The following is a 13,492-nucleotide window of genomic DNA, read 5'->3' as shown; positions in this document are numbered from 1 at the left end:
CGACAGAGTGGAAAAGAAGAGAAGGTGGGCAGAATTTGCCAAAGCAATACAATAAATACAATAATCTCAGAAAGAATCTAGTTGCAGTTTAGTTGCAATCTTAGTCTGTGACTAAAGTCTGTGACTTGTCTTTAGATATGAGAGGTGGTCAGTCTATTACAAGTCTTTTCAGAGTCGTTTCAAAGTCGTGTAGTGTATGTTTAGCATATGTGTGTCTGAAATTGTAAGGTGTGGAAGTAAAAGGTTGTGTGTAAAATAATTACTCCAGTAATGTATAGATAACCAACATTTCTTCTTAAGGAAGATAATGAGCTATTTGTTCTTAGTGACTTGACACATCTGATTATTATGGGCTTCTTTAATCAGCTGAATCTAAAGTTCTGAAAATGAACTGTAGAGGTTCAGATGGAGGTTAGGATCTGCAAGACTATAAGCTATTATCACTGTATATGCTTGTTCTTTTCGGTTCTCTCGGTCAGAGGTACAGTTGCTGCTTTAGTTGTAGATGGTGTGTAGATGGCAGTGTGGGAAGCGCTTTTGCAGGGTCTTGTGGTAAGATGCAGTGTCGACATCAGACCATTTCTTTAATAATTTACAAATCTGCATATCTGAGGTATAACTGCATGCAGAGTTTAGCAGCAATCTAGGGCACATTGCTTTTTAATCAATGCAAAAGTCACAAGACCTATTCTTTGCGTTACCTAAAAGGTTCTAGTTATCTAAAAGTACTTAAAACAAGAACCTCAGCGGCTCTCTGACCCCAGTTACCTGCTCCTGATTCTGCTCAGGTCACCACTGATTAATTTAGCTGCTTAACGTCTACTGTACTAGTGAGGCGTCACTCCTCAGCACACTCTAATCAGTGGCAGAGTGTTCCCGCTGCCTGATCCCTGACTGACCCCACTCTACACACCTCCGCAGCAGCCTGGCTGCGTAACGTGAGCGGAAGGATCCAGGATTAGGATTAGCATCTCTTTTATGAATGACTGTGCCAACTGTGGCTGGCGCTGAGCAGGGTTCTTAACCCAACACCACATTCCTAATGCTGCAACGAGTTTCCCTGTGCCTTGAATACTCTGAGAAGCTTTTAGGTGCTCTCTTATCAAGGTGCTGTTAACTCGAGCTTTCTGAGGCTGGTAACTTATCCTAAACTTGTCCTGTGCGACAGAGGTAACTCTTGCTGGAGCGGCCCTGATGAGAGCCAGTTTCATCCTAACCGTTTTGATGGTCTTTGATGAAACTTTGATACTTTAAAAAAGTTCTGGAAATGTTTCCAGATTGAGAGACCTTCTATTTCAACTTTACAACTGATGATCTCAAACACATTAAGAGGCAAGAAATTCAAGTAATTAACTCTTGACGAGTTCTGCACAGCTGTTAACTGAAAGCCTGAATTCCAGGTGACTCTACCTCATAAAACTGACTGAGAAAATCCAGCCAAGGTATGCAAATCTGTTATCTAAGCAAGAAGTGCTACACTGAAAAATATTATATATAATGTGGTTTATTAACACCTTTTTGTTAATTATTAATTCCATGTTTTTCTTCATAATTAAGAAGACTTTAGAGCACAAAGAAATGGTACTGTATATCAGAGGAGGCATGCACTTGTCCTAAAACACCCATGATTTTAACCGTAATGTCCTTACTGTGCATTTCATTATCTTTCATTATGTTTTATAAGATAAGAGTGTCATTAAAGCATTTTGCTGTTGGCTGTTCTGTGTACGTGACCAATTAACTGAATGATTTGGCTGAATTCAAAACTAAAAATAGCAGAACTGTTTTCACTGATAAATTTATTACTTCTGAAAGATCATCTCATGTCAAATCTCATCTCAAGTTCAGCTCAAGCTGGAAATCCTAAAGATAAAGCCAGATGCTGTTAATATCTGAGAACATCTGAGGCTTGAGGTCAAAATGTTTTGGTACACTGCAGCACTAATGGGTTCCTCAGCAAAAAACATACACATACAGTATAAAGTTGGAAGGTTGAACAAAGCCTGTGGCACTGGTTCACGTTAACATTTTCATAATCAGTTACCTCATACTGGTGTAAAAAAAAATCAATTGTACAAAAAGGCAATCATAAGAAGATTCCTCCTGATAAAGCGAAACTACAAAACAGCCTTCTAAAGAATGAGTCAAGCTTTTACATTTTTACTGTTCTGTAATCTACAAAATTCAGACTACATGTCTTGCCTCCAACCTAATAACCCTTTAAGGAAGTCCCATTAAAAAGGTCCTAAAACTAAAGTTTCCCAGTAGGCCAATAGCAGCAAACTACAGTGAGCCTATTACAAATCATTTTGGTTAAATCTGGCTTTGCAGTCACATAATTCTGCCTGATAAAATAAAAATAAAATCTCTGAAGATCACTCTAAATAACACATTCTTTGAAAGAAATAATGAAAAAAAAAAAAGGAAAAAATAATATTAATAATAATAATAATAATATCTACAGCTCAATAATTTATGCAATATGCAAAGGTTTAAATGTTGCTTTGGGCAACTTTGCGTGATTCCGTCCTCCTGTGTTCCCCCTCTCTGCTCCTCAATAGCTCCGGAAAAAGAGAAAAGCACTTGAAATGAAAGAAAAAAGAAGAAAAAAAAAAAACAAAAGTAAAAGGAAGACAGTGACTTTGCCGTGAAGCCGTTAGCCGGAGTTCTCAGTTCCTTATTCCTCAGTCAGAGCCTCAGCACAGGGACTCCACTCGTTCGTCTCGGGGTCGTAAACCTCCATGGTGTTCAGAAAGTCATTTCCATCAAAGCCTCCCACAGCACACACCACCCCGTTCACCACCGCCACACCCGCATTGCTGCGTGCCGTCGTCATGCTTCCCAGCATCCTCCACTCGTTCCTGGCCGGGTCGTAGACCTCCACGCAGCTCAGAGCACGGGAGCCATCAAATCCTCCGGCAACAAACAGCTTTCCTGTGATTGAACACAACACACAGGATTTAAAACAGGATTTGAGTACATTTTTAGAACATTTGTTAATTTTTTTTTGTGGGAAAATAATAAAATGTGTACACAATTATAATTATAAATTCTGTCTTATTTTCATAATCTTTCTTATGAAGAATAAGCATATATTTCTATTAATGCTATTAACCCCTTGTTAATTTACTGTTAATTAATCTGAAAAGGTTAATTTAGGGCTGGGGCGATATTGTTTTTAAAAAAACCTCCTTTACATTTAATTACATTTTTTTTTTTTTACAAATATTAAGCAGCCCCTTTCAACCTTTCAGCAGCTTTTATAGTAAACACTGTGGAAACAGAGTAAACTATGCAAATCACTGCCACATAATAGAGTTAGGTACCTATATTGAATGATTATGACCATGACAAAAAACAATACTCTAGCTCGTCTGAAAGGTATTGGATGGAGCGCCATTACTCCAGAGAATGTCTCCTACTTAAGTTCATGTAAGGTCGCTCCAGAGCATCTCATTCTACTGGTGATGCTTTTTCGACACAAGGTGCGTGTGAATATTGGATAAATTCTAATTCATTTGAATTCACTGTACATTAAAACTTCAGATAACCATGATAATAGATAATCTAAAACGCAAGAATTAAGCTTTTAACCGGTTTACTAACCTAATTTGTTGCACTGACAAATTGTGTACTTATTCATGCACTCAGCACTAGGTATTAATTTACATTTCTTGTTATTAAGACTGGGCGGTATGACAAAAACGTATCTCGCAAGACACATTTAACACCCGACAAGAAATATTGTGGCTATTTCATCTCAAGATTTTGTGATCCAGGGTCTTCCAAAAGCCGTTACAGACAGCCTGTTACACAAACACCCACTGCATCAGCGTAATTAACACTTTAAACAAAAAACTCCATCAATTATTTGAAGCCAAAAGTGGTTCCTGCTGTTTGCTTACCCTCGTGCACTGCGACGCCGGCTCCCCTGCGGGCCACGTTCATGGGGGCCACGAGGGTCCAGGTGTTGTTCTCAGGATTATAGCGTTCCACTGAGTTCAGACAGTTCCACGATTCAGCACCTCCGATCACATACACAAAGCCATCCAGCTCACACACTGCTGCCTGGTGTCGCCCTGAGAACAGGAGAGGGAGATAAAACATTTATAATAGCACAACTTTATATTAAAACCATAATAAAACACCATGGACACATATGGGATATCTTATGAGAGTAAAATTTACATATAAAAAGGCAGCCAGTCTTCTGGTAAAAAAGCACAGGCTATGGCGAATTAGTTTTTTCTAACCTTAGCTTTTTTGCTAACTATGCTAGCCCTGTACAGCTTGAGTCTTTCAGCTGGAAAACACACAGTTTGTGAAGAGTTAGTTAATTGGGTAAACTGATACTAGGCAGTACAAGTGATGCTGAACCTTCTCCTAACCCCTGACTAAAATTCTGATAAAAGACGTACTGATATTAAGAGAGGCACAGCTGGTCCAGGTTTTTGTAACTGGGTCAAAGGAGTCGCAGTTCTTCAGGCCCTTCTGACCACATGGATCGGACCCTCCAACCACAAACAGTTTGTTGTGCAAAGAGCACACACCTGCAACACACACAGGTACACACACACACCTCAAAATCAGTTAACTGAAGCTGAATTAATGTTACAAAGCATTTGACAACATCCTACCAAATCATACGTCTTTTAATTGTCCATCATTTTAAGTTTTCTACCTAGACTGTATTATCTCTGTTGAATTTTTCTGGATATTAAGTATATTATGACTTGACTATTATTATTGTTTTTGACATTAGTATTGATTGAATATATTATTTATAATAATTTTTGCATTTTTTTTTCTCTTGTGCGCGTGCATGCCTAGGGGAAGGGTGTCCCAATTCTATGATTAACGGGTAGGGAAAGTGTTAGGCCTACATGACCCTTCAAAAGGAGATTTTTTTTTAGAGCCACACTCAAAACAGAGGGATATCTTTACCACTGTCAAAAATGGCACGGAACATGTGGGAAAGAAACCCACAAATCTGAGTATTTTCCTTGTTATACATTACGAGATAACCACTATATCACCATAGCTTACTGTGTCTTACAAGTGTCTGTTCCACCTTAAATTGGTGCAATAGACACCAGAGGCTGAAGCATTTAAGGTGGAACAGAAAAATATGTATTGGGTGCTTGAAGGGTTGTCCCAATTCTAAACAGAAGGATTTAACCACTTCCTTTTACACACAAAACAACGGGTAGCAGTAGACAAGAGAAATGGGATTGGGTCTGTGATTCTTCAATAATAAACCTACTTAAGGCATAACAAATTCTCAGACTGTGTGTTAAACTACCTGCATTGCAGCGGTTGGTTCTGAGCTCAGGAACTCTGGACCACTCGTCAGCCCGCGGGTCATACATCTCCCCACAGCTCAGCTCATCTGAGTGACCGTTAGAACCACCCATTACATACAGCTGGCCCTGAGAAATTAGAAAATTACGGTATATTTTTTCACTCAGAAAACATGCATACACAGAGTCTCCATTATCATCAAAATCAGCAGGGAGAAACCAGGCCTCACCATCAGGACTGCCATCTGGAAGCGGGCACGGGGGGTTCTCATCGGAGCAATGAACGTCCAGCAGTCCTTCTTAGGGTCGTAACACTCAACCGTCCTCAAACACTCCTCCCTGTTGTAACCACCTGTTTAAAAAGGAATATTTTAGTTGGACTGTAGGTCCAAAGCTGTATGTTTTCAGACAAACATTCTAGAGGGGGATATGCATTGCACTTAATTTTTGTTTACATAGCTCACATGCAGTCTTTGAAGAGAACTACAACCATTAAACTTGGATTCTATAAAGCATATAAAAATAAATCTAATGCCACCATGTCTTCTAAGTTATAAAGCTTTTGAATGGGATAAGATGGTGAGATCACCACCTGACTTGTTGCTTAATGCTATCAAATCATTATATAACATGCTCTATTTAGCAAACTATAGGCAAATTGTTAACTACGCTTGATTTAGGCCGTGTCAGTGTGCCTTTGATATTGTAACGACGGGAAAAGTATGCTTTGCGTTGCTCGAAATACGCAAAAGTCATGTACTAATTTTTTTAAATAAATCATGTATGTGTTTTTGGGCATAACGTAAAATAAATCAATGTCACTTGCCAAGAGCCAAGAGTCAAGAGCCAGCTGCCTTCTGAATCTGGCAGGCTGGTATTTTAATAGCACAGCTCCTCTCTGCTTCCTAGCAGAGGGAACTAACCTGTGTGTTCATGCTGTGAAGGTGCATGAGCAGCTCATGTACAAGAATAACAATGTTATTTTATTTTGTATTCTGGTTAATGTTGATATAGACTGTTGGAAGGTTTAGTGTATTAGAACATTCCCCAGTCACACAGTTGCAGACACTACAACAAACCACAGCAGCAACACACACACAGCATGTCTACCTGCAGCAATTAGTTTTCCATCTATTTCTGCAGTGCCAAGTCCGGAGCGGGCATAGCGCATGGGTCTCAGCAGCCTGTCCGTAAGCTCACTCGGCGAGGCTTCCAGACTGCGGCTCATCTGCAGACAGGGCGTGGTGGAGGGAGAGCTGTGGGGGCTGCTGCGGCCATGCAAGGAAATCACACACAACACACCCCGCAGCACTGCCAGGCACAGATATGAATCTGAAACAAATAAAAGGCAGATAATTGCGGATTAATAATATAATAATTGATTATAATAGTGTACAATACCAGACAAAGGTTTCAACACAACTTAAGTTAAGGGTTTTTTAATGATTTAAAAATGTTCCGCATTTCAGATTAATAAAATAGTCATCCAAACTATGAAGAAACATATGATTTTTTTTAGTTAACAAAAAGAAAGTATAACACAAAATAGAGTATGTTTTACATTTCAGTATTTTTTCATTATTTTTATATTTTCTTGCTTAGATAATTTGGATAACTTTGCATATCTTGGCATTTTCTCTGTCAGTTTATGAGGCAGCCATCGGAAAGAACTTGCAGTTAACAGCTGTTACTTGAATTTCTTGTCCTAAGTTAATCAGAATTACCAGGCTCAGAAACCACAATTTAACAGCACCCTCGTAAATCATTTTTTAAAACCCTTTTAAGTTATTACATAAATCCTTATGTGTTTCTTCAGTGTCTGATGTATAAGATTGTAAATAAATACTAAAGACACCCAGTCAGACTCACTGCTGGTTTTCTCTGAAGCGATGTATTTCCACTCATGTTTGTTGGGCTGGCTGTTGGGGCTTGAAGAGGGGGAGGCTGTATTCGTCTGTTTCTGCACATTTTCACGAGGGGCTTTTTTCTGTAAATCCAAAACAGTCAGTTACAGACTTCTCCCTTCTCCTCCAAATACAAAGTTTCCAACTGGGGACTTCCAATACCACCAATACGATAATGACAGCTATATTTAAAGGCTGATAAAAAAAACCCAAAGTTGCTTAAAAAACTACTGTAACTTTTTTTATTTATTTATTTGTTATACTATTCTAAAATGCTAAGATTATCATGTCAGTGGCATTTAATGATTTTAAAACAACCATATTGTATAATGCTATAATAACTAGGAACATTTTGCAAAACAGAATAAACAAGTAGAAAAACACAGATGAGGTTAGGGAGCAGACTGCTACATAAGGACTGTCAGACTGAGCTCTGATCACGTTTCTGTACCTGTACAAACTGGATATGGTCCTCCTCAGAGCCTGAGACTTCAGCCTCCTCCAGCGCTCCACCATCATGCAGTTTGTGATCTGCTGAGTAGTAAAGTGTTTGTACCTAAAAAAACAACAAAGTAACAAAACTCCATATGTCCATATTCGTTGAAAGAAATATTACATATAAAACAGACTATAAAAGCTTACTTTAAATCTAAATACATTTGTGCTGTCTGTCTCTTTATTCCATATATATTTTACTGATATTTACATGCTTAGAAATACATTCCCATGACTCTGCTCTCTTTCTTAAATGTGGTGTATATCAGCACTAGAAAAAAAAAATATATATATATACATAAATAAAAATACATAATTATATATGGGGAAACACAAGGATAATTAGCTGAGTATTCATATCAAATTGGCAAATACATTTCAACTGACAAATTTCTGAGCCGGGTACAGTTGTACTGAGAACATACAACCTAATAACCTGCAGGAATACTAAATAGCATGAGGTGAAAGGCAGCCAACAAGCCACTATATGCATATGGACTTATTGTTGCAAACAAAACATTTTGACTATCAAATACCAGAATACCAAATACTGAACATTTGTCGTAGGTTTTCAATCATTTTGATATCTGAATGAAATTACAAAGCCTAACTGTATTTTTATTTTTCTTATCAAACACCAATTTAAGCTTTGTGATGTTAATAGGGAAGCACCAACATTAGTTTTAGCCAAAAACTGACATTTTATGAACACTGAACAATTTTTTTGTCCTGCATTTACTTTAAAGTCACAGCAGACATCCCAACAAAGCAGAGTAAGACCTAAAATAATTTAGTGTTTCAAATGTTTAGTCTTTTCACCTACTTATAAATTTCGACTGAATTATTGTGGCAGACAAATATTTTGTGCATCCCTAATTGGCACACAAGTGCTTCAGTGAAGATGTGGCTAATCGCTTTAACAATGCTGGTAAAGCTAAAAATATATAAACCATGCATATAAAATATAACCACAGACATTAAATATAAATAAATAACTTTACGTTCATCTTTAACTATGCAGAACAGTTAGTCAACAGGAAGCTGGAGTGTTGCTCATAATGCAGAAAATAATATTAGGTGACGATGTTTATACAGACCTCTTCCATCAGTTTATCCAGCGGTTCTCCACTCTCCCACAGGCTGCGCTGGACCCAGCTGATCACTTTAGAGTACAGCTTCCCGTTACTCGGCAGGTTCAAGTTCTCTTCCAGCATCACCTCCAACTGGACAACAAAAACCAGCACACTTCAATTACTCCTGAACTCATCAGATGAACAGCAACTACAATTGATGTTAATATAATATATCCTTTTTTTTGTTTGCAGTTGTTCAAAAGGTAAAATGTAGGGCAAATAATGGCTAAGTTTATTACTACCAGGTGTCTAACCTCTCTTCAAGTTATAAATATGTATATCGACATCAGCATGGGCAGACATATGGATATTAGCATCGACCCAGAATACCCACATTGGAGCATGTCTAATCAGAAACGTTAGAACATTAATCCAACCATTCATTAGATGTCTTTCATGCTCACCTTAAGTCGAGGAAGCTTGAGGAAGTCATCTTTCTCTGAGAGCTCCAACAGATGTTCCTGAATGTAACCATCAATCTTCCCCAGCAGCCGTCCATCCCCCATGCTGCTGGCAAAATGACGGTACGCAATGGCACTTTGGCAGTCCATCTTTGACAATAAGTAATCTCCACAGATCTGTTCAGTAGGGGAAAATATATACAAAGCAGGGTCAGGTATAGGAAGACTCCTCCTCACAGTGAAATCACAATACAGCTAATTCAGGGTTAATTGTGTCACCCTCACCTGTTTGACTCTTTCCATTTTTAGCTTTTTTGCTGCTGAGTAGACATCCCGCACAAGATCTCTTTCAGCTTTGAGTCTGTAAATGAAGAAAGAAAGGAAATGACATTTAATGCCTTCTTAAGTTTTTAAAAAATATTTTATACTTTAAAATATCTGAGACACTTATTAAACTTTTGAACACTAAACCCAACTATAACAAATAATGTATACCTATAAATAAGTGTAAGAAAATGTAATAATATAATGATATGGTACAATAACAATTTAAGTACACTTCTTCGAAGATTAATTAAGCTAATTAATTAATTTATTAAGGTTATTATTAAACTACTAAGATTATTCCGGCACCATAAGGATATCTAAAACAGAAAAATGTTAAACATTAGGATAATACACAAAATAAAAACACTGTTTAGCAGTTTATTATTTATTATTTAATCCTAGTATATTTTACTTTAGTGATGACAAATCATTTATATAATCATAATCATTACTGTAATCAAACCTACTTACTGTGCAGTGTAGGCAAAGTTAAGCAGGATTTCTACAGCTTCTGGGTTCAGGTCATCAAACTTCACCAGAGAAACACCCCCTTGGGGCTCCGCCTCACTGTTAAACACCTCAAACAGGTAAGGGCTACAGCAAGCCAGGACTGCACGATGAGCCATCAGCTCATGACCACAAACCTGAGAAATAAAGCATAAGATAATTGAAACAGGTAGACAATCTACTCAAAATTCCATGGATATGCCTACAGTTGGATTTATTGGTCATTTTGTCAATAAACACAATTTTAATTTTATTTTACTTTTTATAGTTAAAATAAATAAGCACCGTTTATTTATATAGCACATTTAACAAAGTTGGACCAAAGAGCTTTAAAAGTCAGAAAATATTAAAAAGGCATAGATAATACACCATAAAATGCACAATGCACATAAATCAGCTCTTTAGGGAAGACCAATCAAGCATAACATTATGACCACCTGCTTGTTTCAAAATTTGCTGCTTATCTTTTGTGCTCCACTGATCAGGTAGGACACTTTGTATTTGTATAATTACAGACTGTAGTCCTGTATCTGTTTCTCTGCATACTTTATCATTATCAATACTTTATTCTACTTTCTAAAATTAAAGGAATATCCTAGACAGGTAGTTACACCCTAGCTTTAGCTCCATATACACCCATTTACTGAAGACATCCTTAAGAGGCATCTGTTATTTCTGTTATAATGGTTCTCCAAAAATGTTTAACCAAATAGTAACACATCTTCTGACTTGCACAGCAAGGCTTACCTGCAGCCTGACATCACAGAATTGTCCACTTTTTCGAAGAGCGTTCATCTTCGCAACAGTGGAGTCCAGAAAGCTCTCATCTTCAAAAACCAAGCAGCCGTTGGGAATCATTCTGAAGGCTCTGTAATAGAGAGGGTGTAAGCTGTTAGATAAAGAGAAAGCCAAACAACAAACAAACAAAGCCACTTTTGGGTCTGTGAATACCTACCAAGTAGTAATTCAAGTGGTGTTGAATATGAAGGCACAATGAGATGAAAAGGTGAGGTTAGTTGTCCAAAGGCAGCGTCAGCACCAGCACTTCAGGCACATTAAATCCGTAGGTTAAAGAACACAGCATTTTGAATGTTGATTATGCATGGTGACCTGGAACGAAGACAAGAAACTTGTTTAAGGGCCAGTCTTCAAGAAACAGATATGAAAAATGTGTTTACTAGAGGCCTATCTAGCTGTCAACGTTCTTTCACCAAGAAGTACACTACCCAAAACGAGCCCCTTGGAGCCTTTTTAAAGGTCAGCGGGGGGGGGGGATGCCTTTTACGCCCCCTTGTGTTCTCCGCAAAGATTTATTGGACAGTGGAAGAACTGCTTTCAAACAACAAAATAATAGTTAGATTAGCAGAATACCAAAATAATCATTAGTTGCAGCACTAATGTTGACACATGAAGATCAAATTTGTCTATGTTTATATATGGTCAGAAAGACCAAGGTCTCCTAATTCTTTCAGGGGAGTATGTTCTCATTTAGGACAAACGCATTTGCTCACTGAAGCGTCCCAGACAGTGCTCAGTTCATTCACTAATTACAGGTAATGAAGCTGAACACTGGCGTCACAGTCCACTATCAGCACGCGACTGGAGGCGTGAGGATCCAGGTCAATTGGTTTATGGATTTAACCCAGAGGAGAGCATTAACTGAGGGGCTACCTGGAACAGCATACATTATTCTACAGCTCTAACTGGCAATTTAACAATTTTTATACTGCACATACTATGCTGTGGTTACAGTAAATACAGCAATACATGTTAATGTAAAGTTTATACTGTTGAGAACTTTCAGAGAGAAGTTGTGAAGGAAACAAGTACACAAATATGAAATATGCAAACATGCCAAAAACCATGGGACAGGAACTAGGCTGCGTGTCCCACCACATTTGCCATGTCCCAATAAAGCTATGGAATATAATAGTATATATTAATATCAACCTCCTGTTATGTGTTTCGGGTACATGCACAACACGTTTCTTCTCAGTCTAATACGTTAATGCTGATGACTTAAGTTTTAAATTAATTTACACCCTTTATAACATGCCAAATCACTCAACATTTTACTATATTTTTTTTTTATTTATATCACCGCAATTTTTATAATATAAATATATATATATATATATATAATTTATACACACACACACACACACACACACACATATATATATATATATATATATATATATATATACATATACGTACATACATACATGTATATACAATATATGAATTAGTGTGATATATATATATACACACACAGAGAGAGAGAGAGAGAGAGAGAGAGAGAGAGAGAAAGAAAGAGAAAGTATGAATTGAAAGCAGCGTTGTAGCATGTCATTCGGTAACTTAACTAACTACTTAACGTTGATACACTAGCTATAGCAGCAGCTTAGCCACCAGAGTCTACACTAAAAATACATGCTATTATTCAGCAAAAGCACATTTTATAAAGATTAAAAAGTAACTTTTAACGTTACCTTTAGGTTTCTTGAAAAATACCCTCAATACCAAAGCAGTATCCCCACAAACCGTAGCGTTAACGTTACCTAGGGTTAACAACCGTCAAACATTAGTAACTTAACGTTAGCTAACTCACCTAACCCCGGTTCATTAGCTAGGTTAGCTAACGTTAGATTAACGTTAGTTAACTAGGTTAGCGTTAGGTTTGTTAACGCCAGTTAACTATGCTAGCTACATATATATGTTTCCTTATTCAGCATGTTTAACATTTAAACACTCGTTTAAATAAACATTTTTCTTCTTTTTAAGACTTACCAGACTTCTCAGACTCTCAGGAGCGGCAGACATTGTCAAATAATCCTAAAAAGCGACAGAAAAAGTAAAAAAAAAAATCATCACAGAAATAGCAAACCAGCGTCCTCACTCCTCAGCAGCTCCCCGCGCGCGAGCACTACAGCAGCAGCCCGCGCTCAGCACAGCCGGGAAGGAGGGCGGAGCTTAGGGCTGTGTCCCAAATAAGCGCACTACACTACCCTGCTGCACACTAGCAGCACTGTAAGCAAAGTAGGCTTTGGACGAAGCCGAAAAGTGAAGAAACAGCAGCAAAGGAAAATATCTAAATAGTTAGGTTAATTGAGATTTGGGAAGTTATCTTAATGTAAAAAAATATTATTTACAGTTATCAATAGTTGTTATCATTAATAATGGTTAGTAAAACAGAATATTTCGTTTTTATAAGTCATTATATAAAATAAAATGTTTAATGATGAGTTCCAAAAGACTTAAAATGGTATTGTTTTCACAATAGTGAACAGTGTTATGAAAATGTGCCACTGTGTCCTGGTTTGCTTTTTGACCTGTAAACCAGTCACATAATATTAAGCTACAATCAATTTACTATTTTGCATTGTAAATTAATACTGAAGCCATTAAAACTATGATTGAACTTA

General features: G+C 37.4%; 1 protein-coding gene across 1 annotated transcript; it reads right to left on the bottom strand.

The window, feature by feature from the left end:
• Window positions 1-1,782: 1,782 nt before the first annotated feature.
• On the bottom strand, window positions 1,783-13,014 carry ivns1abpb (influenza virus NS1A binding protein b). The gene is made up of 15 exons (XM_007245063.4): window positions 12,858-13,014; window positions 11,023-11,177; window positions 10,815-10,935; window positions 10,032-10,204; window positions 9,519-9,594; window positions 9,237-9,410; window positions 8,797-8,922; window positions 7,656-7,760; window positions 7,170-7,287; window positions 6,411-6,632; window positions 5,531-5,652; window positions 5,303-5,429; window positions 4,419-4,550; window positions 3,906-4,079; window positions 1,783-2,934 (listed from the first exon to the last, which is right to left on the bottom strand). Exons 3-15 carry the CDS (start codon window positions 10,923-10,925, stop codon window positions 2,678-2,680), a joined length of 1,917 nt encoding a protein of 638 aa, XP_007245125.3. The 5' UTR covers window positions 10,926-10,935; window positions 11,023-11,177; window positions 12,858-13,014; the 3' UTR covers window positions 1,783-2,677.
• Window positions 13,015-13,492: the final 478 nt, after the last annotated feature.

The sequence above is a fragment of the Astyanax mexicanus genome, chromosome 18 (assembly GCF_023375975.1).
Source record: "Astyanax mexicanus isolate ESR-SI-001 chromosome 18, AstMex3_surface, whole genome shotgun sequence".
In the NCBI taxonomy this organism is placed as follows: Eukaryota; Metazoa; Chordata; class Actinopteri; order Characiformes; family Acestrorhamphidae; genus Astyanax; species Astyanax mexicanus.
The sequence above is the reverse complement of the archived record's forward strand: the minus strand, read 5'-3'. Positions and strand labels throughout refer to the sequence as shown.